This window comes from Mytilus californianus, unplaced genomic scaffold, assembly GCF_021869535.1.
Source record: "Mytilus californianus isolate M0D057914Y unplaced genomic scaffold, xbMytCali1.0.p SCAF_5, whole genome shotgun sequence".
Lineage (NCBI taxonomy): Eukaryota > Metazoa > Mollusca > Bivalvia > Mytilida > Mytilidae > Mytilus > Mytilus californianus.
The window spans coordinates 44,193,099-44,220,938 of record NW_026262701.1 but is presented as its reverse complement, the minus strand read 5'-3'; the positions used below and the strand labels follow the sequence as shown (position 1 = coordinate 44,220,938).

The 27,840-nt window shown below is 32.6% G+C and overlaps 1 protein-coding gene across 3 annotated transcripts in view; it reads left to right on the top strand.

The window, feature by feature from the left end:
• The window catches only part of LOC127702286 (deoxynucleoside triphosphate triphosphohydrolase SAMHD1-like), a 190,551-nt gene that overhangs the window by 63,082 nt on the left and 99,629 nt on the right, over positions 1 to 27,840 (top strand). For all 3 annotated transcript variants that reach the window (XR_007982355.1, XM_052206419.1, XM_052206420.1), the window contains exons 2-4: positions 2,903 to 3,598; positions 16,287 to 16,359; positions 17,816 to 17,905. Coding sequence is in view for 2 of the 3 variants with exons in the window: in XM_052206419.1 (XP_052062379.1) it covers positions 2,909 to 3,598; positions 16,287 to 16,359; positions 17,816 to 17,905 (853 nt within the window). In the remaining variant the exon portion in view is untranslated. The remainder of the gene's footprint in view (positions 1 to 2,902; positions 3,599 to 16,286; positions 16,360 to 17,815; positions 17,906 to 27,840) is intronic.

The following is a 27,840-nucleotide window of genomic DNA, read 5'->3' as shown; positions in this document are numbered from 1 at the left end:
GTTAAGCTTTGTTTAAATAATCCAAACTTTAAAAAGATGCATTTTAGTGTTTTTAAGTGTATTGTAAAATTTTATTGTTATACAATCAAATTGCTAAATAGACACCCTAAAGGGACATGTTAGGGACACTTTTAGAAATGAAAAGGCTGATTATTGTTATATCAACAAATCTGTGTTATAATCTGAATAATTATCTATCAATTAGTGATGTAAGTGTAAATTTTCCTTAAACTTTTTAAACATTTTTAGCAAGGAACAAAATTTGTTTTAAAATAATTTTTCTTATATAAAATTGTTTGTTTATTCTTAATACAAGTTATATATATATATATAAAAAAAAAACAGAACAAATTATTTGGCTTCATGTTAGCAGTTTGACCAAGTTAGACAGAACAGCAATTTGATAGATTTTAAGTAGGAGTATCTTTACTCTGTGTCTACTAAGAGATGCTGGACCACCACTTTCTCAGATTTATACACTTTGTAATAACAGTCTGAAACAAGTGAACTTATAAATTGAAAAAAACTATGTCTAATATATATCTTTTATGTATCATATATATTAATTAAACACTGAATCTTCTTTAAGATTCAGGCTAATATTTGATATTACCCTGAATTGCCCAGTATTACCTAGTAAAAGCCGGGTTTTCCCAATATTTCATACTGGGCTGGGCAATACTCATTAAACCCCGGTTTTTGCCAACCCTCTTTTATCTACATATCAAATAAAATCCTTTCTCAAAAAGTGCTACAGTTATAACCTTTATTCAATAACATCTCCCAAATGGGTTTTTTGAAATTCATTGTAATCAGATGTAATCATAATTACTTGCTAATTTAATCATTAATTTAATTAGCTACATTTAGAAATGGTGCAATCATTAATTTAATTTAATCGTACAAATGACAAAGTAATTGTAATTTAATCAATTACATTGAAAGTAATCAGACCAATCTCTGCTATCAAACAGGTTAATAAAAGGGGCGATCTCAAAATATTTTGACGCTAATTAATATAACCGTGCTCAATTTCTGTATCGGAATGGGATCTTTTTTCAGAATGTGATTATATATAATCTGAATGGAGGTTTCAGTATTTTTTTACAACTCAGTTGTACACAAAATTGTTTATAGAAATCAACAACATTCTTGTGTATAACCTTCAACTATTTGTTTTGTTTCTCTCATCAGATTATCTTTTTGTCGTCCAAATTGTGAACAAGAAAAAAAATAATTAGCCTCCCTTAAATGTTCAATATTCTTAATTGGTCTGTTTAAACAAGTATATAGATGACGGAATGATATTGTAGTTTACGCCATATTTTGTTTGTTAAATTTAGTTTAGTTTTATTTTTTTTTCTATATGTATATTGGTTTGTTTGTTTATTTGTGAGTTTGATATTTTTTTATTTGTTTAGGTTTTTTTATGGGGGTCTTAATGTTTTCAATCTTGGAAAATGGAAAAACAATTAACATTTGAATAAATCTCAGTTGTATTGAACACATTTTGGGTAAGATATTTTACGTTATACCTTCGAGTGAACTATACTGTAAACTTCCTGTTTGCGTGAATTGAAATAAGATCTAATTTTAGTTATTTAGAACACTTCATTAGCAGTTATATCAGATACCAGGTATTTAAATAATGCACTTAATAGAGGTAATTCTAACCATTTAATCGAGCTAGCTTTAAACTGGTTAATTGTAGAAAGGAAAATACTGTTTTACATAAACTTGATAAATTTCAATGGCAAAGTTAACCCTCATGAGAAGACAGCTTGGGTTATAACTGCATTAGAAATTCGACAGACGACCACATGCGACTCATTTTTCTAATATGTATTTCTACGAGGTTTATGAAATTTCCGACAATCAGTACGCTGATGCCCTTTTCAATGTTTTATCCACAAATAAAGTGAAATGATGTCAAATTTTAGTATTCTTGCCTGGTTATTTTTATTGTCCAAACACTGAGCAGCAAACGATACAATGAAGAAGCAAAATAACGAAAAAGCTCTCGCGGTACTTAAATCGAAATAATTTAACAAGCAGAATAAAAACCTAAACGATAATCCAACAAGTTAATGTGATGGACAACGAGAAGGCAACATAAATGTGTTAAGGGTGGGGGAATGTGATTGAAGTTACCTGAGTTTTAAACAAATACTTTTCAGACTTATCCATTGCGGCAAATTCAGTATTATTCAGACAATTCGATTGCAGTCAATTCAGTATTGTTCAGTAGCTTTTCAGACAATATAGTATGATGTTGATGTGTATAGATAAATAACACACACTGAAAAGTTCTTAATTTATTGTAGGTAAATTGTCTGAACAGTATTAGTACCACAGTGCATATGTCTGAAAATTGACAGAGAGACTTAAAATTACTTTATAATTTATTGTTCAATCTTTTAAGAGCTGATCGAATCAAATTAACAGTTTCAGATCAAAATTGGTTTACAAGTGGATTCTAGTTTAGCCCTTCTCCCATCTCAAATCTGTTTTTATCTAATGTGTGAGTTCTGTATTTTTTAACCTATGATTGGAAATAACGCATTTAAATGAAAAGCGTTTTTTTTCACCATGGTTGCCGATTAACTTAAATGTATGAAGAAAAAATTGTTTTACACGATTTTTGTTATTATTTTAGTTAAAGTTTGTGTAACATCAGAATATTGGTGAGAAATTGTCCCATTACTATTTGCTGACTTCGTTTTGTTTCATTTTCCTCAGTCATTTCTTCTTGATTGTTTCATTCATAACTTGTTCGTTATATGATTCAGGAGGCAATTTTGAACTTACTTCCTGTTGATGGAGAACAATTGTTATCTGACTGATTTTAATCTGGTCAGTAGTCTTTTGTTTGGTTTATATGATGAATAATTTCTAATTTCAGATACCCATGGAGAAACTAGAAAAGGAGAGACTTTACGGTAGATTGCAACAGTTTTATGATGAAATTGTTATGCTTGTAGTACATATCTATTTTGAGAGGGAATTCTTACAAAATGGAGATTTGAATACATTTTTACAAAACAAACAACATAAACATGCTCTTTTCCACGAATTTTTTCCTAAAACAAAGTGTTGTGAATGTAAAGGTGCAGCACAAAAACCATCAGAAAGGAAAGTTTGTTTAGGAAAATATCAATTTAATAAACTTTACGTCTCCTCTGTCACCGAAGTTTCAAACCATAAGGAAAAGAAAGGAAGCATAATCACACAGCACTGTTTATGCAAATTTCAACCGCGGCAACAAGTCAAAGTGGAAGACCTTGATATAATTCTTGTTTATGCCATCCATAGTTCGTGTTTTGGTGCTGTAAGTCCTCCAGGTGATCCGCAACTTTTTTCGAAAATTAAAGATATAAGAAATGATATTGCGCATGTTGGCAGAGGTGACGCACTATCATTGGAAGATTTCAACGCCAAATGGGATATTCTTGAACAGTCTTCACTTGAAATTGCCAAACTGACATGCGAATCACACCAACAAGGGATTAAAAAACAAATCACCAATTTAAATGCCAGTAATGATCTCTTTGACAAGATTAAAGCAGCAGCTAAAGATGCAAGTACAGAAATTAAGGAGGTAGGAAAAAAACATTATCTATTTCTTTTTACAGAAAACTTCCAATCGATTTTCATGATTTTGCAGTATATTTTTTTGAAAAAAGAAAAGGTGCTTTTACTCTACAGTAAGTTAAAAGTATTTGCAAAAAAAAAATGTATGACACATGGATAATCGCTTTCACAGTTCTTATGGTTCCGACACTTTCAGTGAGATAGAAGATGAACCTTGAACAAAAATGCTCTAATTATGAAGTTAATTATACAATGGACCAGTATGAATGCCCTACAATGTATGAGTCATTTTTGATAGTTTTGAAACTACAATTGATGTTTCATTCAAATCTACATGACTTCAAGCGGGTACAGAAAATTGGGTGGTAAAGCTGATGCTATTCCTTTATTTATAAAAAAGACAGAAAAAGAAAACACAGGCACACTATATCAATTTTTGCTATTTTCTATTTTTTATGACTAGAACTTCGAAATAAAAACTTATTTAAAAAAATCACACAGATTAATTTCAGCAATTATTTAAAATTTAAACTAAAACCTTTTAGAGAAAATAATTTTCTAAATTTATTACAGTGAACACAGACCAGTTTTGATAGTAATTGTTTATTGTGTATTAGTGGGATTTAGTTATGACCGGACAATTTGAACTGTTCAATGAAATTAGTTTTTAAACAACATTTTATAAATTCAATTGTTTTAATGTATATTCTTGTTTTGCATTTATTTTATTATTCTGAACTTTGTCGTAAATTTAGGCATAAGTGTTTTACACGGATTATGTGTCATAATCTTGGACAAAGGACTTAAATTCATTTACTCTATTCATTAAATTATTTATTCTCTGTAACAGTTTAGACAGTAATTTACTTATACGTGTCGGACATTGTTTACTCTTCTAATCTATTGTTACGCATGCGCCAAGTTTAAAACAGCGAAAAATTTAGAGAGAGAAAAAAGTTGAAAAAAAAACATATTTTAGTTGGGATTTATATTGATTTATATTGATTATATCGATTCAAGAACATTTATATGCGTTATTACTTGTGGGATTATATGTTTTTGAACTGAACAAGTGCAATAATGAGTAGTTTCGATATGTCAGAATTTGATCCACTGAATATGAGCGCAGCAGACACATACGTACAGTCGGTGATGGTTCCGCACAAAGTAAATGAAATCGTCACAAAAGCTGATGTCCACACCGAAGGAATCGTGAGTAACTTAAACTATAGTAATGGAAGGGCAAAAAGGCGATTGGAATCAGATTCCCCCTTAAACAGTGTCAAGAAATTGAAACCGACAACTGTAGATAATGCGAATGATATTATTCGACTAACGGATTCACCACAGTGTAGTAAGAATTTCATTTCAAGTGAACACTCTTCAGACTCTAATAAAAGTGATATTAGTGAATTAAAAGGTCTAGTGATCGGATTAACAAGTGGTTTAAATAATTTTGTTGACATTATTACCAAAAGGATGGATAGTATCGAAACAAGTATTCCTATTCAAATTGCAAACTTAATTGATATCAAAGTGTCTGAGGAATTAAAAAAGGTAACCCATAAATTTCAAGAGGATATTAAAGTAGTATCGGATAAAGTTACTAGTCTTGAAAAATCTTATGCAGATGTATTGAAACAGAAATCCGTTGTAAACGACGAAAAGCTGCTTGTTGTTGTGCGAAATTTACCGCAGACCGAAACCGAAAATGTGTTGAAAAATGCAACTGCATTGATGAAGGATGGTTTGCGACTAAAGGATGTTAAACCTATATCGGCGGAGCGTAAATTTGATAATCGCCCCGGAAAACATGGTGTTGTTGCAGTTGGCTTTGCATCTGCAGAAGACAAGCGAAAAGTGATGGAGAAAAAGAGTAGCTTAAAAGAATCTCGGAATTTTAATAATGTATTCATTGAACATTCAATTCCTAATGCGCAGCGGATTTTAAATGCTAGACTGAAGCATATTGTGAAAACTATTGGCGAACATAAGTTAGATATCAAGGGAACAGTTGTGAAACCAAAATACGATAAAAACAGTCAGAGAGGTGAAGTAGATAGGTCCGTAAACAACACATCACCAAAACACCTTGAAAATCAACAAGACAGAAATGTGAAATCGAACAATAACGATCGAAGTCGAAATTATAACGGACGTGGTCGTGGGAACTACAGTCGTGGTAGAAGTCAGCATTTTGACAGAAGTCAGCATTTCGACAGAAGTCAGCATTCCGGTAGAGGAGGTGGACATTAGTTATCTTGCGGATTTTGGAATGTTAATGGATGGAATACCAATGTACATAGTGACAAGTTTAACTTTTTAGATTCATGTTTTAAATATTATAATCTGCATATGATTGGAATTGCGGAAACGCATTTGACCGGTAATAAAGGCATTGAAGTGGATGGTTATAACTGGTTCGGTTTTAATCGTAAAAACATTCACGTGCGTGCGAAAACTGGTTCTGGTGGGGTCGGAATTTTAATTCGCAATGATATTTGCAGTCAATTTGATGTTGAAATAATTGACAATGATACTGATGGAATATTGTGGGTGAGATTGGAGGATAAAAACTGTTTACAGAACGCTTTCTGTGTTTGTATTGTATATTTGCCACCTGAAAACTCCACACGGGCAGTAAACGTGAACGAATTTTTTGAAACCTTAATGTCAAAAATCTACACCCTTCCTCAAGGGTCTCCGTTTTATTTGTGTGGCGATTGGAATAGTAGATGTTCCGATTTGTCGGATTCGATTGCTGGAATAGACAGTTTACCCGAAAGACATGTAATTGACTTTCATCATAATAGTTATGGTAGTACTTTTTGTGATTTCTTAATTGACGTAAACTGTTGTATTTTAAATGGACGCAAAACAGTTATAAACGACTTTACATTTGTATCTTCACGTGGTAGTAGCGTCGTAGATTATTGTGTAGTACCATACGAAATGCTTGATTGTTTCGATAATTTCAAAGTAACTAGAACAAGCGAAATAATTAATGAAACTTGTGCCATCGGTAAATACGATCTGACCAGAATAGTTCCGGATCACTCCTTCCTGTCATGGGACTTCACGTTGAATTTTAGTTCTGGAATTAAAACAAAGAACCTGAATATAACTCAAAATGTACGTAAAACAACCAAATATGATACACGCAATCTACCCGATGATTGGCTTGTAACTAGTTCTGCTATTTCTGAAATCAATGGGCTTATTCAGCACTTGGAATCTTCTGAGGCCACTCAAGACAACATTGACCGTGTGTACGAAGATTTCGCGAGCGTTATAAAAAACGAAATGTCGTCAAAACTTCAATCTAAAACGATACGAATACATGATGGAGTTAGTAATAAAAAGAGAAAGTGTAGGAAACCATGGTGGAATGATGATTTAACAATTCTCTGGAATGAAGTGTGTATTTCTGAAAAAAAATGGATAAAATGTAAAAATCGAAATCAAAAGAAAGAGTTTCGCAGTTGCTTTATAAATAAACGGAAAGTATTTGATAAAGCTGTGCAAAGTTCAAAACGTCAGTACTGGTATTTGTTTCAAGAAGATTTGGATAACTCTTGTAAAAATCCAAAGGAATTTTGGAAAAAGATTGGTAGAATTGGTTTCGGAAACGAGCGGCAAAAAAGTATTTCTATGGAGGTGAAACTTAGTGATGGGTCTCTTTCGTGTAATAAAACTGATATATTATATAAATGGAAATCTGAGTTTTCTAATATGTTTAATAGAAATTGTAATAATTATGATAATGACTTAAATAATCAATCTATACTTGATGATATGCTTGACTGTGAAATTTCAGTTGATGAAGTTTTGAACGCTCTACTGTCTTCTAAAAGCGGAAAAGCTCCTGGTTATGATGAGATTCCCGTTGAACTTTATAAGAATCAGACTACATTAATGGCATTAACTAGAATGTTTAATGTTTGTTATAACTCCGGGAAGGTACCTTTTATGTGGTCAAAAGTGTTATTACTCCAATTCCTAAGAGTTCCACGTCAGACCCTCGAGACCCTCTGTCGTATCGCGGTTTGACTTTAGCGCAAACTTCTTATAAACTCTATTGTGGTGTTCTAAATGTACGTTTAACACACAAACTTGATGACCTCGACTTCCTGCATGATGAGCAAAATGGCTTTAGAAAAGGTAGAAATACATTGGATCATATAAGTACTTTAACAAACATTATTGAAACACGAAAACTTCGAAAACTTTCAACTTATATTGCATTTATTGACTTTAAAAAGGCCTATGATTGGATTAATAGAGATTTATTGTTTTGTAAACTACAGTCATTAGGAATAAGTTCGAAAATGCTACAGGCAATACATTCTTTGTATAGAAATGTTCAGTCTTGTGTTAAGATTAACGGTAATTTTACTGATTGGTTTAACGTAAATTGTGGCTTAAAACAAGGGTGTATATTATCGCCATTATTGTTCAATACTTTTATAAATGATTTAATTGATGATATCAAAAGGTTAAATATTGGTATTAATGTTGATAATGATAAAGTTTGTATATTATTGTATGCAGATGATGTTGTATTTTTAACTGAAAATGAAAAAGATTTACAAAAACTGTTAGATACACTCAATACATGGTGCAATAAAAATGATATGACAGTTAATTTAGATAAGTCAAACATTGTACATTTTAGAACACAGTCTGTGCCTAGAATTTTTATTTAATGGTAAAAAAAATAGATACTGTATCTCATTATAATTATCTTGGTTTACTTTTTACTGAATTTTTGAGTTATGATGATATGGCAAAAGCGGTGGCAAAATCCGCTAGTAGATCATTAGGGTTATTAATATAAAAAAAGTTTTTTTATGGAGTAATTCCTATCGAAAGGATAGAATAAAAAATTGGCAATTTAGAGTAAATGCCAAATTTATTAGTCTTGGTATGAATAATTTATGTAATACTAATTATATTTTAAGTAAGAATGATATAAAAGGTATCGAAAATGTATTATTTGAAAATTTTAAGCAGGATTGGTTAAGAAAATTGATGTCTAGTGATACAAGTAAATTACGAACTTACAGCGAATTTAAATGTTTATATGGTGTTGAGAATTATTTGATTAAAATTATGCCTGGTAAATACAGGAGTGCTCTGTCTAAATTTCGGTGTGGCGTTGCACCTATTAGAATAGAAACAGGAAGATACGAGAATTTATGTTTAGAAAAAAGGTTGTGTTTTAATTGTAATGATATTGAAAATGAAAAACATGTTTTATTGCAATGTCCAATATATGCAGATTTACGTGAAAGATTTTTTACTCGTGCTAGTCACTTTGAAGATAGTTTTATATATATGCTTGATGATGAAAAACTTATATTTATGTTTAATAATGATGATATGCAATTTTACACTGCCAAAATCTGCCATGATATATTATTGAAAAGAAAAAGTGTTTTATATGCTTAATGATTGTATATACATTACTTTTATATGTTTTATGTCAATATGTTTTAATCAATTTCTCTTTACTCTTTTTGGAGTGTTTTATGTATAAGCTGAAATTAACCTTTTATATATGTCGATGTTACACAGGTTTAATGCTTGTATATACATTTCTTTTATGTATATGTGTTTTAATCAGTCTCTCGTAACTCTTTTTAGAGTGGCTTATGTATACGCTGTTGTTTATATATGTATATGTTTTATATGTATGTACATAAGGTGAGACTTTAATAAAGTATTTGTCTTGTCTTGTCATGTTATTTCTATTTGGCATATATGTTTATCTTCTTAATCCTTTAATTGCTTGTGCTTATATATATTGTTATTGTTTTTATGTTACTTTACATTTGGTTTGGATTTTGTTGTTTGGTCTTGCCAGACTGCTAAAATAAAAGTTTAAGGAGCGAAATATTCCTTCTTGATTTCCATTAACCCGGAACGCCAATGTACCCGGCTATATCTGGTGTTAGGACATCCGGGCAACGCATCTATCGGATACCTTGTTCTACCTGTGAAGCTGATCCTCCAGCAAACAGAAAAATGGATACGCGGAGAACCAGAAATTTTGGCCGAGACTGGAGATACCAGATTTCTGATCATGGAACTACCTTTCAGACAAGAAATTTTCAACATATGGACAACTACCTATGTAAGTTTTGTGGAAAGACTGTGAACAATCAATTTCATTGTAGACAATGTATAGCAAAAACGTGATTTTGCTATAAGTGCAGATGTTTTGGACATTACGCCAGAATGTGTAATTTTCACAGACAACCGGACGTTAAAGTTGTTAAGGTTAAATCGAAATCCAAGTTACGTCGTGACGCAGAAAGATTGAGAAATTTTAAAGAACAGAAAGCTATGTCAATGTTTCCTTGTGCGGAACTTAATACCATAAAACTGATGGACTTCTTTCCAACCTTAGAATATAACAAGGAATTCATAGATAACGTAAGACTCAGGCACGACCGAGTGAATTCCGAGAGAGTTAAATTCAAAATTAAAAGTGTACACTATGAAAAGAAATTTAAGAACTAAATCAAAAGCATACCAGTGTTGTTAGCAATCTAGAAAAACTTAAAAAAAAAACAAAACGCAGATGACCAAAAAGAAATGGAAAAATTACGTGAACGCATTAATAACCTTGAAGAATCTAATTTTGGGCTGTACGATCAAAGATGTGAAGCAATCGATAAGCAATTCAATCTACAACGCGATAAAGAACATATGCGGGATCGAATCACCAAACTAGAAGACGAATTGGACAATTTTCGAAAAAATACAAGAAAAGATAACTATTCAAACCAAAACTATCGTTACAGAGGACGCCACAAGAAGAAACTTTCGGAACAATTTCAGATGAACAGTAAGACCCGGGTCGTGTCTTCAAGGGCCATGGGAATATATGACCGGACAATTTGGACTGTTCAATGAAATTAGTTTTTAAACAACATTTTATAAATTCAATTGTTTTAATGTATATTCTTGTTTTGCATTTATTTTATTATTCTGAACTTTGTCGTAAATTTAGGCATAAGTGTTTTAAACGGATTATGTGTCATAATCTTGGACAAAGGACTTAAATTCATTTACTCTATTCATTAAATTATTTATTCTCTGTAACAGTTTAGACAGTAATTTACTTATACGTGTCGGACATTAATTACTCTTCTAATCTATTGTTATTTCTATTTGGCATATGTTAATCTTCTTAATCTTTAATTGCTTGTGCTTATATAATATTGTTATTGTTTGTATGTAACTTTACATTTGGTTTGGAGTATGTTGTTCGGTCATGCCGGACTGCTAAAATAAAAGTTTAAGGGGCGAAATATTCCTTCTTGATTTCAATTTAGCCGGAACGCCATTTTACCCAGCTAAATAGTCATGATCATTCGGAAATTTCAATTTGTATTTTGCATAATATGAATAGTTAAATTTTGGCAGTATGATCCCCTGTATTTTTTCCTTTTGATCAGGACTAACAGATATTTTTAATTCTTTTCATTATGGGCTTAACTACAATGTATTTTAGTATGGTGTTGAACATATACACTAGTAACAAGCGTGCATGATTAAGTTAAAATGTGTGATAAAAGCTGTGTGTATGTTTTTCTTGTCTGGTTCTATGGGAAACTATTGTATGGTGAAAGCCATCTAGGATTTCAAATTGGCACCAACACTCAAAGTTAGTATCATCATAGTATCATCTATTCAATATCAAGTATAAATGTTTGAGAGTGTTTCTGAAAAGAAATTATTTGTATGCATTTCCACAATGATTCTATGTTTAATTATGTTCCACAGTGGCGTTCTTATTGATTTTTAGCACAAAAACACCTGCTGATATTTATAGAATCCCCCTCTAAGTGCAAAATTTAATTTGAATGTGCGAAACGGTGTCTGAGAAGAAACTATGTGTATGTATTTCTCACAGTGGCAGTCTTCTTTGATTTGGGATTGGCACCAAAAACATAATATAAGTGAAATACTTTTTATAGATAATTTTTACAAAATCTCAATTCAATATGCCAAGCAATTCCACAGAAGATCTTTGCACTGTCATGCAATCAGAACACATTTTTTGGCCTAACAGCCATTATGTATTTTTTCAATTCACACAAAAAAAATTATGTAAAAAACCTTTCAATGATGAATATTGTCCTGTTTAGTTCAACTAGGCAATAGTGTTTTGAAGAATAAGATTACAACTTGTGAATTTTATAGATGACAATGAAGGCAGAGTGAAGACAATACCTCACACCACCCTTTGGTATATGCTGTACAAATACATTTTAAGTGTACGGTACTGGTAATATAAGTTCAAAACCAATTGCCACTAAAACGTTAAATAATAAACACATGTTGGAGGATCTCAATATTAACGACTTCAAGTCTAAACCCCCCGACGACATACGTACTAGTTCCCTATTCATATATAATCCGGCTCGCCACTTTATTACTGGTAACCAGAACATTGCCAATAGCAAATCTCTGCGAAATGTATCTAGAGATTCGATTTATCGTGAGCCTAGATACATCAATAGGAACCACAACTTCAAAACACTGATTTATTCAGTCGAGGATTATACAAGTAATGAGCCAAACTAAAAACAAAGACGTAAACCTGGTAAATTCTCTTTTAGTATGGGTTAAGCCAGTTAGGTCGTTGGTACATTTAAGAATTAAAAAAAACCAATTGGTCTAAGAATACTCATGTTACATCAATCTTTAAAGAACTAAATATTGCTAAGGACATGCCGTAACTCCATGATTAATATGTTGTTGTCCCCTCCCAGATAAATCACGAAAAAACTTATGTCTGTGTGTAAATTATATTACATCAACTGCTAGATAAAGGAATGAGGTATTGAAAATTCTCTTGGAAACTCAGCATATACCCCACGATACTAAACAAAGAGAAAATCCTGAATTGAATAAATATAGGTATGTTATATTTGCCTTTGGAATTTCAACCAAAAATGAACAGCTGGATCTTCCGTCACTTGATTGGATACCTAAACTATATAAGTGTCATAACAAGCAGCATTATATTACTTGTGCTCCACGAAACATTGACATCAATTTTATCAGAATCAAAGCTTCACAGTTATTTTGAAACTACCTACTCTAGGGTCGGTATGAATCAGATGTGGATACTTAAAAAATCCAAAGATCAGTAAAAATACATACAATCTAAGTTTCTTTCCTCCTGCAATGGTATAAAAACATTTGACTTTTCTACGCTTTTCAAAAGTATTCCATTCCAAACTTACAGACGATTGAAAAAATTGGTCTCACTTTTTCATTAGTAAAAAAAAGAAAAAGACCGACGTAAATACAAATATCTTTTTTAAGGAAAGGACAAATCATACTTTGTAAAAAAAAACCCACTCTAATTAAAAATAAATACTCTTTAACTGACGCTATTAAGATGCTTGATTGACAACAGATTTGTTACGTTTGGAGGACCTCGTATTCAATAAAAAATCGGCATTCCCACTTCTTCACGACTTATAAAAATAAGAAGATGTGTATGATTGCCAATGAGACAACTCTCTACCAGAGACCAAATGACATAGAAGTTAACAACTGTGGTTCATTTATACACAGAGGCAGACTTCACACAGGAGCTTCTAAATAATAATGGAAAGAAGCAAGCATTATTCTTTAACTCCACGTTCCATTATAAAGATGATGTCCGCTCACTAAATAATTAAATGTCTGGTGACTACGTTGAACGCATATTTCCCATCGAACTTGAAATAAAGAATGCAAAAGATACACTTAAGTCTGCCTCATATGTTGACTTACTTTTATAGAAATTGACAATGAGGGTCGATTGAGAACAAAAAAACTTTACGACAAAAGAGATGAGTTCAGCTTCCCAATTGTGAAATTTCTATTTCTATGTAACAACATTTCAGCAGCGCCTTTATGGAGTATATATCTCAAATTTGATACGATATTCAAGTGCTTGCATTTCCTATCATAATTTTCTTGAATGACGGTTGCTGCTGACAAGGAAGGTATTAAACTAAGGGTCAAAAGTGGTGAAGTTAATGTCATCCCTTCAAAAACTTTACGGACACAATCCGTTGGATTACCGGTATGGCATATCTGTTTCTCAGATGACAACAGACATGTTCCAAATGCCATAACCATAATCTCATCCTATTTTACTTGTATGTGACACAACCGAATTAGAAGTATCACCGGGTTTTAACTTACACGAGTAACCAGGTAACTAGATGGGTGCCACATTTGGAGAAGGATCTGCTGACCTTTCCGTAACACTTGAGATCACTCCCTATTTTGGCAGGGGTTCGTGTTACTTGGTCGTTAGTTTTTTATTTTGTGTTTTTATACTCTTTGTCGTTTGTCTATTTTTATGCAATGGCATTGTCAGTTTGTCATCGACTTATGAGTCCTTTGGTATCTTCCACCTATCCGTTGCAGTTTGGTAAATTTTAAATAATCTTTTTCTTTATGCCTGACAGATAAAACTGGTTCAAATGGAATGAAAATACTTTAATTGCCCTTTACCAGTCCATATTATGCTTAACTAAATACCTTACACATACAGTTTGTAACGAAATCATATGTGCTTCAATCATCATACCTTAATTAATGTTCATATGAACAGGTGTGTGTATTGCCTGTTGACAAATCTAAAATCTAATGAATAAAGATGAACTTGTCGCAGTGCAAAGAACTCTAATAATACTTTTAGAGCGAATGTTCATTCCTTGGATATAAATTGTTATTTGATTATGTTATACTGGCCATAACTTGAATTCATAAGTATTGTTCAAAACTGCATTGAAGACCTGTAAAAAGGATAGTCCGTTAATTCTATTACAAACATGTTCAATGTTGAAAATATGTCTTATGGACGTCATCATGACTTGATTGACAGTTGCGGTTTGATTGTCAAAATGACCTTGTATAATTTCCATTTGTTATAACCACAACTCCACCATAAATTTGTCGATAGTGATTTGTCACCCTTTTTCTTGTCATTACCTTCAAGTAAGGTTTTCCAATGTATCCGAAATGGCTTACAATTAAAACCAACTGAGTTCAACAGTGGTTTTTGTCTCGCCTGCGACAAATGTCAAAGAATGCGAGTCAAAGTGATGCAAATCCGACGTCGGAAAATATTGGTATGAAACTTTTTTCGGAAATTTTCAGAAGGTAGAAGGCAGGAATACTTTTTAACTTGTACACATAAGCTTTATATTCAAAAGTTTCTGTCTGGTAAACGGCTGTTGTCCTTGACCTCACGTTCATTGTTCAGTGATCAACTTTAAGTTCCCGTGTTTCATCTGTTTTCCAGATACTATAAGTAATATGTCAACAATATTTGGTCTATGGAATGATTATACGGTGAACATTTAAGTATTCAAGGTTCATTTATTAATAATATCTTTAACACATAACTTGTTTAGTTCATTTTACTACTTAGAGACTCTTGTGATATTTTCTAAATAAGTCAAAAGATTAAAATGGTAAAAAATTAGTTGGATTGCATATAAATGAAATTATGCAGTGGTTATCCTGTTTGGTATTTAGTAATCATGAAATGTTGTTTGCGAAACTATAAATCTGAACAAGTTGTTATGCATGGAGCTGAAATATATTGTGCATCTTTAGAATTAAACACATATACATGTTATAATCGCCTTATTAACAACTCGGTTGCCTAGGTAAACATATTTTATTGTTCAGACTCTTCAGATGATGTTATGATCAAAATTGGTTTCATATATCTCATACATATTCTTTATGTATTCAAACTTCAAGCATTTAATGCAAAACTACAGAAAGAGCCTTACAACTTACAACTTTATTTGATCACTCAGACACATTACATACGTGTAACAAAACTCTCGGAAACTGACACTCAAAAAGGTAATGAAATTCAGTGCCAATTCCTATATGACATATGTGGCATATTCTTACTTCTTTTGGAATGTTTGTCCACCTTCAGGTTTCTATGGGTATAGTCAAACTCACTCTCACTTTGAGAATTTTGATTTATATCTAGATATGTGCTCGGACTTTACCATAAATACATTTTACCAATTTTATGTCAAATTGAAATGTCAAAACGTGTATGACATCATAGAGAGATCACATTGACATGCTTTTCAAACGTGTCCATATCATGTCATTCTTTTCATTGGGAGAATAGAGGTATTTTTTCAGAGAAAACGTAATGAAAAGTATCCTTTTTTAAAAAGGCCCTCCTTACCTGTAAAACTACTTTCATTGTCTTTTACACATTATCTGAATAACACTAATGCAATTTATTCACGAAAATGTACGGGCATACTGATCCACGTTATATTGATTTCCCCATTTTCATTTTCAATTTTATGTTCTGGAGCATTTGAGATCACCCCGTTCTTTTTGGTGGGGTTTGTATGCTCAGTCGTGTTGTTTCTATGCAGTATTCTGTTGAATTGTTGGTATTTTCGTCGTCTTTTTTTTTTGCTATGACGTTGTCAGTTTATTTTCAACTTAAAAGTTCTGAATCCCCCATGGTACCTTCCGCATCTTTATTCAGATCGTGAAAACTGTTTTCAGATATGTTATAAGTTACATTTGGTTATTTAATACATGTGCCTATGAAAAAATCCTGGTAAACAAATAATGTGCATAGTATAACTGTTCAAAGAATAACAAAACTCTGCTTTTTACAGATATTATTAACAGTCCTGAAAAATTTTCCAACCGTTATCCTGGATGAAATTGGGCTAATCATATATCAGAGAGGTAACATATATAATGCTTTATAAAATGACATTAGATTACTGGTATCTTTGATGAGTATTTACTCTTCACGTAAAGTTAAAACTCGTATCTAATGCTTTTTGTTCTTAGTATCCATAGATATAGAATATAAATGAATTGTTAAAAAAAGCAAACCCATTGTAAGAAATAAATAAATAAAAAGTATAAACATAAGAGAATCTTTATGCATTTTAATCTGATTCGGGAACAGTTTTTTATACGCCCGTTTACGGGACGTATTATGGTATAACGTTGACCGTCTGTCCGTCCGTCCGTCCGTCGTCATTATGTCGGACATTAATTCAAAAACGCTTTAACCAATATGCATGAAACTTTGGTGAATTGTTTATATCTATTATCGTGAGCTCCCTTTCGTTTATTATAAATTTCAGATTTACCATTTTCGAGTTTTGTGGTTTTATTCATTAAAAAAGGGGGAATTTTCCAGTTTTCGGACAATAACTCAAAAAATATTTCACCAATTTGCATGAAACTTTTGTGAATTGTTCATATCTATTGACGTGAGCTCCCTTTCGTTTTTTATAAATTTCGGATGTACCGTTTTTGAGTTTTGGGGTTTTATTCATTAAAAAAGGGGGATTTTCCAGTTTTCAGACAATAACTCAAAAAATATTTCACCAATTTGCATGAAACTTTTGTGAATTGTTCATATCTATTGACGTGAGCTCCCTTTCGTTTTTTATAAATTTTGGATTTATCGTTTACGATTTATGGGATTTTATTCATTACGAAAAGGGGGATTTTCCAGTTTTCGGACAATAATTCAAAAATGCTTTCAGCATTTTTTATGAAACTTTGGTAAATTGTTTATATCTAGTTTTGTAAGCTCCCTTTTGATTTTATAAATTTTCGATTTTACATTTCCGAGTTATAAGATTTTATTTGTTTATAGTCTGACAACAGATTTACTAAGTATTGGGCAACATCACAGTTTATTGCACAACAGCAAGAAATCTTTCATATAACCAATTTCAAGTTCTTTGACTACATTTATTCAGAAACCTATAATATATCAAGTATTTAATTACAATCCAAATTCAGACCTGTATCAACTGAATATTGTGACCATTTTTGCCCCAACTGTTCAGGGTTGGACCTCTGCGGGAGTATCAAGCTACGCTCAGCGAAGCAGTTTATTAAATTGTTTTTTTTTATTATGTCTTGACTGAATAAAGCTGTTGCGCATACGTGTGTCATGTGGATACATTTTTTTGATTTGAATATGGATATTTTCAAATTCTTGAACATTTGCGAAAACATACAGTCTGGATTATTTTGACTTTAACATTTATTAAACTTTTTGTTAAAAAAGCGTCTCATTCATTTTTCCGTATTGTTTATCCTATCAGCTCTATTTATTTGATTTTTTTGAAAGATATATCGTTCATTATGTCTAAGGTGGTATTTATATTTGTAGAACAACTCACATACAAGTTTAAGAATTTAGATGTGCAAATAGCCACACGAACAAGCAATGGAGATGAAAATAAAAAAAATAAAAATTCAGGTAAACTATATAATTTTTGTTTTCTTCGTTGTTTGGACAATTGTGTGTGTATATACCGGTATACCACCCCTAATAGAGATTTCCAATAAAATGACATTACTCGGCATAACCAACCTATCTGACCGTATCACGACCTATTGCATTGAAGGATGACGGTAAGGAGCATAGATTGTATGGATTTTTGGCTCGTTGAATACACATACTTTGTTGGAACAGATGCTATTTAAAAATTTGCGTAATCTGCTATTTTCCTTCTTTACATATTTTATTATTAAATTTGGGATGATTTAATTGATAACAAACTTTCAAGGGAATGATTAATTCAGTTACCGGTAATCAAATGCACCGATCATTACTTTGTCATTTCACTTGACCCATATATTTATCTCTCAAACAGTGAATTCTTAAAGCTACTAAATCAAAATTAAGTTTGAAAAAATAAAAATAGTGGAATCTGAATCGGGATGATGTTCTCATTTTTTATTTATAAGTTATAAGATTAAAACAAGAGTTTCAAACACGCCGGAATGTATAAGGTGTACATGACTTGTTTCTCCCTTTTTTTTTTTTAGCATACTTCTATATTTATTTCAAGATACTTTTGTCAGAGGTAGTAATTCAGATCACTGATGCATCTTTCTGGTAGTTGTTTGTCACCATTCCGTAGATTTTTACCAAATGGAACTTATGAGGACTCATCTTCAAGCTAGATTATGATTACAATTTAATGAATCAGTTAACATTTTTACTTCTTGTCTTTAATTATAATGATGCATTGATTCTAGGAAGAGTCCGTACAAACGTATGCATAATTTAGAGTCATTGCTCTTAAATCGATTTTCTAAAATGTTTGGCGTTTATTTTGTGCAAATACGTATGAAAAACGGACAGCATGATAGCAAGGGGATATGATATTTACGGGTCTGTGCATCCGTCCGTTCTTCCGTTCCGTTCAAAATATAAAACGTTTAAAAGTATATACCAAATTATAGTTTGACCTGGATTTAGTGGTGCACTGCACATGGAAATATGATCATGTGAAGGGGCACATATTCTTGTTGCAAATGTTCTGATTAATACATGTACATATATATTATCTTCCATATTCATTACTGTCGCTTTGATCTTGTGGTAGTGTGCTCGCCTCGACAGTAACCCCTCCAGGGTGACCGGGGAATAGAAATATGGTCACTATTGGTCTTGTTCCGACCAGCAGTTAAACCATTGCCAAAGTGGGGCGTCAGTTTGACTGTGCGGGATGTACATCTACGCAATCACTTCCGGTCAGAGTGGGGACGTTAAATTCGATAATTCTGGTAGAAAGAATGCCACGCTCTCTGCACGTGTAATATGCATGAAATATTATCCACTGGACGTTAACCAACCAACTCTCAATCAATCGACAGTAGCTTAACTTAAATTTCATTTCTGGTGAGGCAAATGATTTGAATCTTGGCAGTCAAAGCCTCAACTTGGTTAGAAGACGTCAATGCCAATAGGGAGTGAACGGTTAATTGAAAATCTGAATCGCAAAATAGTTTTCAGCATTTACAAATGCAAGAAAAATCATAATTTTAAAAACGTTTGATTGATTATTTAATTGAATGTTGTCACCGGACACTAAGAGACAAAAAACTGCATGCATATTCAGGACAAGTAAAACAAAATAATACAATAGATATGCATACTAAGTCGACTATGATAACAGCATAAATTTCAATTGTGCCTGGAATAAAGAGCATGTTACATAGAGCCTAACATTTGTATGACTACAGACCCCCTATGGATCCTTGGTTCTGTTCCGTGTAGAACTAATGTACGCACCTACATTAAACGCCCCTACTCCTACTGGACGTGGCTGTGTATTTATACATTCCGGACAACCAAACGGACGACCTTTTTAAACATGTTATAAAGTTGAAAAAAAAGATCCTGTCTATGAAAAATCCAGATTTGTGGAATTTTATCATGAAATAATAATATTTTCAGTGCGCATTAAATCAATATATTTCAATGAAACTGCTGGTTAAAGACCAGACTCAAGCTGGCAGCCACTTTTAGCAGCCAATCAAGATAGCAGCCACTTTTTTCCAGCAGCCAATTTTCATAATATGTCTAAAAACCAAAAACCTATATAAGACTCAAACGTTCCAAAAATCTCAAAATCTTAGTTAAATATAATTTAACAGCGGAATTTCGACAGTTTCGCAGCTTGTGGTGATTCTCAAAAGATTTCAGACCGTTTCAAATACCAATAATGATAGCAGCAACTTTTTTCGGAGGAAACTGTATGTTTAATAATAAATTGTACAATCTAAAATCTTTTTTTTTCGTTTTTTTTCTCGTTTTTTTTTATTCCTTATGATTAAGAGGTTACAGAAACAATGTAGGAATAGAAAATAAAAAAAATCAAAGAACAACTAATATTGTTAATAATGGATTTAAGTAAGATATGAGAAATCGTGATATATGTATTATATTCCATGAACTGAATAAAAAAGATGTACGAGAGAAAATTACATACAAGCTTTCCATACACTCGGCATCCTCAAATATCCAGTATTTCAATTGAAACAATTTTCAATATCAATTTCTGTATATATGAAATAAAAACAACTCGATCTCAATGTAAAGTTAATCTTTTTTTTAATGTGAACAACTATTTTCTATAAAAATCCTACGTGGAATATTTTGTACGGCATGCGACATTACTAATTTATTTAATTAAAACTGAAATTTCCCTTACCAAATTAGGTAAACCAAACCAAACCAGACGGGCCCGGATCCCAGAAAAATATTTAAGTGGCGAATAGCCTGGGTCAATACCTTTGAAATGAGCTAGGTCTGGTTTGGAACGTTGCCGTAGGGATATGCCAAGGAGTACCGAATGTGTGGTTTGTAAGGAAAATACGTTATGGAGCAACTTTGAACCCCTGTGGTGGCCAGACGGGCCCGGATCCCAGAAAAATATTTAAGTGGCGAATAGCCTGGGTCAATAACTTTGAAATGAGCTAGGTCTGGTTCGGAACGTTGCCGTAGGGATATGCCGAGGAGTACCGAATGTGTGGTTTGTAAGGAAAATACGTTATGGGGCAACTTTGAACCCCTGTGGTGGCCAGACGGGCCCGGATCCCAGAAAAATATTTTAGCGGAGTTATATATATAACACGATTCCTCACAACTTACTTAAATCTATTATAACAATGGCAGTTGTACTTTGATTTTTTTTTCTATTCCTACATTGTTTCTGTACCTCCTTATCATAAGGAATCAGACGAGAAAAAGAACGGAAAAAAATATTTTATTGTACAATTTTTATTAAACGAACAGTGTCCTCCGAAAAAAAGTGGCTGCTATTATCATTGGTAGTTAAAACGGACTGTCATCATTTGATAATCAAGACAAGCTGTGAAAATGTCGAATTCCGCAGTCAAATGATATCAAACTAAGATTTTGAGATTTTATGAACGTTTGAGTCTTATACAGTTTTTTGGTTTTTAGACATATCATGAAAATTGGTTGCTGGAAAAAAGTGGCTGCTATCTTGATTGGCTGCTAAAAGTGGCTGCCAGCTTGAGTCTGGTTGGTTAAAGGTATAATTTTCAGTATTCAATTACAGACAGGTCCTGATCAAAACAAAACTAATTGACAGAATTATATGTATGACCTCCTCTAAAATGCTTTTGTACATATTTAGTGATATTACAGTTTAAGATCCACTATGTCTTTTAACTTTATACGTTTAGCTTTTGTCAAAATGCATGGAATACAATAACTGGGTGAACTATGAAGTCTTGCTTATATTAACCAAGGTACATGTCAGTTGGAAGAGTACTACATAAAATGTAGAAATGCCTTGTGTCTGTTTAAAACTACGTCTACCTAAAGTAACAAGTTCGTTGTCCAAAAAAAAATCAAGCATCATGTCAGTTTCACAGTTATGACATCTTGTTTGAATCATTTTTTTGCGAGGTATACCTTGTCTGTTCCTTAAAAAAATATTTGACTCTACCGTGTTCATTTTATGAAAGAAAGTTTGACGTATATTTTTCAAGACGTTAACAACGAGGAATGGGTGAGTAAAGAGAAAAGCAGTCAACGCTTTGAACCGTCGTCACTCTATATATTCTATACTATGAAATACACGGTATATATTTTCTCTTTATCTCTCGTTTTTAATGGTAAAAAATTTGGTGAGGCAGTTGCCTCATTGCGTCAATGGAAGCCACACAACTGCTCGAATGCGAGAAGTATTGGGCTCGATCCTCGCCCGGTTCAAATCGAAGATTGGTTGCCTCTCTGCCAAGCACGCAATATTTAGGAGTAAGAGTAAAGATGTCTCAATCCTGAGTCAAAATCATGTGTCCGAGTAGGGTGACATGTCTTCCTGCGGTATAATACAAAGTCTGGTTCATATTCATCTTCTCGACCTAAATATGCATATGTAAAATACATATGCAACGAACATTTATATATATGACCCTACAACCTATTAATACTCATATTTTATATTCCACTTCTAACGTTGCCTAAATCCCCCTATCAAAATCCTGGATCCGCATTTGTCAACGAAATCTTATTATCTTATGTTGTTCTATGTTTCTTACCTAACACATTTCCGTTAATGATTTATGCAGTAAACGATTCGCGAAATCTGTGGTCCCGTTTACTCGGCAATTATATTATAAGGGTTAAACACATTTTCTCTAGAGGTTCTTGATGTGCAAACTTGCCCGATTTACACAAAAAATGAATAAATGTTATAAGGAATTTATGTAAAGCTTGAGTTAGCGATCAAGTAAACACACCAATAATCTCTAAAAAATATTAGTTTAATCCTTATAATTCTCAACGCAAACATTTATTAAACCTTCAATTTCAACTTTCTGGGAATCTCGGGATTACATTCATGTATGTTGGGCATAAATTTATCACAATGGAGTCGACTTTACCTGTGTTTAAAAGGTAAAGAACGTAACTTTGGTAGCATGGCCTATCAAAGTGTAAACTAAAGCAAAAATACGGACACAAGTATGTGTAGATATGCAAATCATGTAATAAATATATATCAATTGTTTTAAAAACACTTGTAAACGGTCATTCCCCTTCGAAATGTGATTGATTGATTGATTGATTTGGTTGTTGGTTGGTTGGTTGGCTGACTGACTGATTAACACATGGGACCGGGTCTCTAGGAACAAGCGAAAAAAGGAGGGAGACCCTAAATCCCCTATTAAACTCAGGGGATCCGGTCTCTAGGAACAAGCGGAAGAGAAAAAAAGCCTAGACCCCTATTAAACACATGGGAACGGGTCTCTAGGTTCAAGCGGGGAATAAGGAGAGCCTGGATCTTCTATTTAACACATGGTACCGGGTCTCTAGGAATAAGCGGAAAAGAAAGAGAGAACATGGATCCCCTATAAAACACATGTGACCGGGTCTCTAGGAACAAGCGGAAAAGAAAAGGAGAACCTGGATCCCCTTATTAAACACATGGGAACGGGTCTCTAGGTACAATCGGGAAAAAAAGGGAGAGCCTGGATCTTCTATTTAACACATGGTACCGGGTCTCTAGGAATAAGCGGGAAAAAAGGGAGAACATGGATCCCCTATTAAACACATGTGATTGGGTCTCCAGCAACAAGCGGAAAAGAAAATGCAACATGTTTTATTTGTATTTTTGATGTTTCTAGAAACATGCAAGAGTTTAAACACCCCTCCAAAAAATATTCATTTCTTTTTGTCCTTTTTTTATTAGGTCCCTTAAGTGGAATTTGTGTTTAATTCTTTTGTTGTGTGTGCTTTTTTCAGTTTTGTTAAGAAATCGGACATTGATCTTTACTTTTGTTTAATTTAGTTGTACATTTCAAGTTCTATTCGGATGGGGAAATCCCTGTATTATTTAAAGAAACAAACCCTGAAAATGATGTGATTTTGACGTCACCAAGCACATATAGTAAAACTGTTAGTCCATTTGAATCTTTTTGCAGATGAAGATGTCGTCTAGACAGGTCACGCGTATAAACATAGTGCTAAGAGCGTTCGTGCAATCCATGCTTTTTGAAATTGTATAGTGTGTAACTTGACAACACGTTTATCGATTATTTAAAAAAAAAAAATGAAGTTGAGCAGATTATTATACGACGGATTTCTATTTCAGATGTGTGTTCATAAATCTGATTGCATTTTTACAGTAAATTTAACGGGACAGATAGCGATCCCTAAAAAAATCAAGGAAGGAGGGACCTTGGTAGGTTCGTTTGTTGATTGATTGATTAATTGATTAAGAAAAGATACATGTACATAATAATAGCTGCACACTTTAAAGTTATAATTAATCAATTTGTTCGTTTTACAATTTATGGACCTTGAACCCTCAATCAAATGACGCGTTCCAATTTGACAAAAGTTTTCCAGTTACGACATGTTGCGACTTACATTAATTTTGGTTGAAATGTTTTGTCATAGCTATAGCTCTTTCTGAGTAGGTACATGTATGAAGTTAATAAAATTAAAAACATGACCTTGACCTTTGACCTTCACCTCATTTTTTAAGTTAGGATCTATAGACCTTAAATAAAAAGACTTGGTTTATACGACTTAAGGTTTATGAGTAACAAACTATACTGACAAACTTAATGGTTAAAGGTAGACAACTCCTATACGATGTCACTAGATCACTTCGGTCAAAACTTCCTGAGGATGTAACAAACAAGCAAGAACACAAATTTTGTCGTTAATTGTTTTTGGTAACGGAGAAGATACACTCACAACAGTGTTTGAGGAGATAACTCTTACAATAAAAAGTCTTAAGCTAAACATGGTGAGTGGTAAAAGCGCAATAACTGTTCAATATAATATGAAAAACATCTGAGAGAAATCTTGTAAAATTACTATACACCGCAAGAAAAAAAAATAGGCGGAAGAAGAAAAAAATATTAAAAACCAACTGTTCAGAAAACAATAAAAAATTACCTTTCTAAATAATTGATTAGAAGCTACTCCATGTTTACTCAAAGGAGTCAGTTCGGTATGGGCCATATTTGGCCCCAATTATAATGTTCAATGTTAAAAGATAAAAAATGTTTTAAGTTGACTTAAAGACATGTAAGAAAGTTAAATAGAACTATGTGTGTCAAAGTTTTATTCTAAAGCGTTGATTTTTACATCCCAAATTGGTCAAGATAAGAGATTTTGGCAAAATTTGACAAAATCGGCCGGATTTCACCCAAATTTAGGACCAGGAAACATAGAGCGCAGGCGTCGACAAACTAAATATTCAAGTAAGACATGTAAAATGTCTTTACAAACATAACTTTAACAGATCTTTGTTGTCGACGTATGCGCTCTATGTTTCTTGAACAATAATCGATGGAAATTTACTAGCGATGTCAACGATTACACGAGTACTCGAGTATCGCTCGGTAGTACCGAGTATCGAATACCAAAATGATACTCGATTAATCGGTTTCCTGTTAGAATGTTGTTGCCTTCTTAAAGAAAAAAATACTTTTATTCAGAGCACCTCGCGGGAAATTAAATATTAATCAAAATTAAAATACGTTTCGAATGTTGCGTTTCATTGTCATTTAAAATCCCCTCGGACAGAGGTAGGCTATGAACAAGGGTATTTTTACAAGGCTTACACTTGTCATTCCACCACCTCTGTATCGTCAGCGCAAATATTTTCAGCAGCAGGACTGTTAGTTATGTAACAAAGTTGAGAAACCAACTCGTCCCAGAAAAAGTTGATAAGATAATATTTGTAAATAAGAACAAATTCGTTGCACCCTGTGTCGACCCTCAGAGAATGGTTAAAGACATCAGTAAGTTCTAATCATCACCCCTTTATTGATCATTAAAGATGTTTCTTTACGATTCCCAAATTATGTTGTTTGAGTAATGCTTTTTCTATAGATGTTTATTAATTAATTGATTAGATTATTGCAAGTTTACATAATTAGTACATTGTACATGTAGTAAATGAGCTATTAATGATGGTATAAAATTCCTGGGACTATTAACCCTTTCGCTGCCACGGCAAAATTTCAAAATTCTGCGTTCAGTGCCACGGCTTGTTTTGGAAGTCGTTGCGAAGGTAAAGGAGGCTTTGTGACGTCAACAATAGAAGAAAGTTCTATTGAGAAATGAATGATAGTTTCCATTTCTATAGGTAGCAATACACAGTTAGAAGTTTAGTTTCGCATTATGGCCATGGTGAATTTTTTAAATATGAAAGTTTTTGTACAATAAAATTGATTTTTAGATAATTGAAGAATAATATAGCCTTCTTAGTGGGTTTATATGAACATTTAGATTGTTTTTAGCATGTTTTATAGGCCATTTTTCTGTTTGACCGTCCGTATTATCCTATCCGTACCGCCCATAGGTCCATAAATTATAGTAGTGTTTATCAACAAAGATTTTGCGCTCGATCTTTTCAATTCAATTTTATGGAAAAACGAGCAGAAATGCATATGATTTTTTTTGGACCTCTTGATAGATATATGTCTATGGATTCAGGAAAGGTATCACTGTAATTGATTGAAATTTTCCTTTGGACCAAATTTTGGAGACTTTTGTGACATGTTCACCCCCTTTTTTTGCAATATTTTGTATCAAAGAAATGCAGATTGTTGCCATGGTTACACCCAAAAGAGATTATATTTCACCATTATAACCATTAGAAATCAAATCTATGGAAGATTTTCTTTCTATAAATATACACATGCATAACACAAATATAAAGCCTTATTTGTTAGAAAGGAAGGGAAAGAGGGTGTTTAAAAATTATGAGTGTCAATTTTAAGTTTTTTTCCTAACTGTGTATTGCTACCTTATGGCATTTGACAAAGCACAGAATTGCTTATTTTTAGACAAATCATACCACAAATCTATTGATATTTAGATTATAGATACAATTCTGAGGGAGAAACATCTTTTAGTATGACAATATATGTTAGTTTTGTTGTTTATTGTCCTTAGCAACCAATATAGACATTTTGACACAAAGACTTGGTTCGGTCATAAATTGATACTTTATTGGCTACCCCTTGGAAAAGAAACAATGCGCGTTATGTAGAAACCTCAGAAGGGAACGCTTTATATTTTTTCATGCGACTAAATCAAATTCATTATTTTAGCAAGTATAAAGTCACAATTTAGCATGAATTAAGTCTAAATTTGTTCCCGCTGTTATAAATTAATTCAGTATTTGCTAAATTTTAACCAAGGCTTTGGTATGCTAATACACAACAAAATTGACATTCTAAAGCCTTAAAATAGCTTTAACTTGTAAAATTTGTCTACTGTTAAGGTTAATTTAAGTTTTTAAACAAGAAAAGACAAGCACAGAAGGTATAGTTTTAGAAATTTGACTAAAAAAGGAGAATTTACACTTTGACATGGTATGTTTCACCAAATCACTTTTTTGTTGCAATTCAGTGTCAACTGCTAACCTTCATAAAATATTTATTTCTGAACCAATTTTCAAAACTAGCAGGCCAATTTGCTCATTTAAGCTAGCAGAACACAGAAATCCATTTAAAATGGAATTGGGAAAAAAAATGTTTATCCTTAAGGTAGCAATACACAGTTAGAAGTTTAGTTTCGCATTATGGCCATGGTGAATTTTTTAAATATGAAAGTTTTTGTACAATAAAATTGATTTTTAGATAATTGAAGAATAATATAGCCTTCTTAGTGGGTTTATATGAACATTTAGATTGTTTTTAGCATGTTTTATAGGCCATTTTTCTGTTTGACCGTCCGTATTATCCTATCCGTACCGCCCATAGGTCCATAAATTATAGTAGTGTTTATCAACAAAGATTTTGCGCTCGATCTTTTCAATTCAATTTTATGGAAAAACGAGCAGAAATGCATATGATTTTTTTTGGACCTCTTGATAGATATATGTCTATGGATTCAGGAAA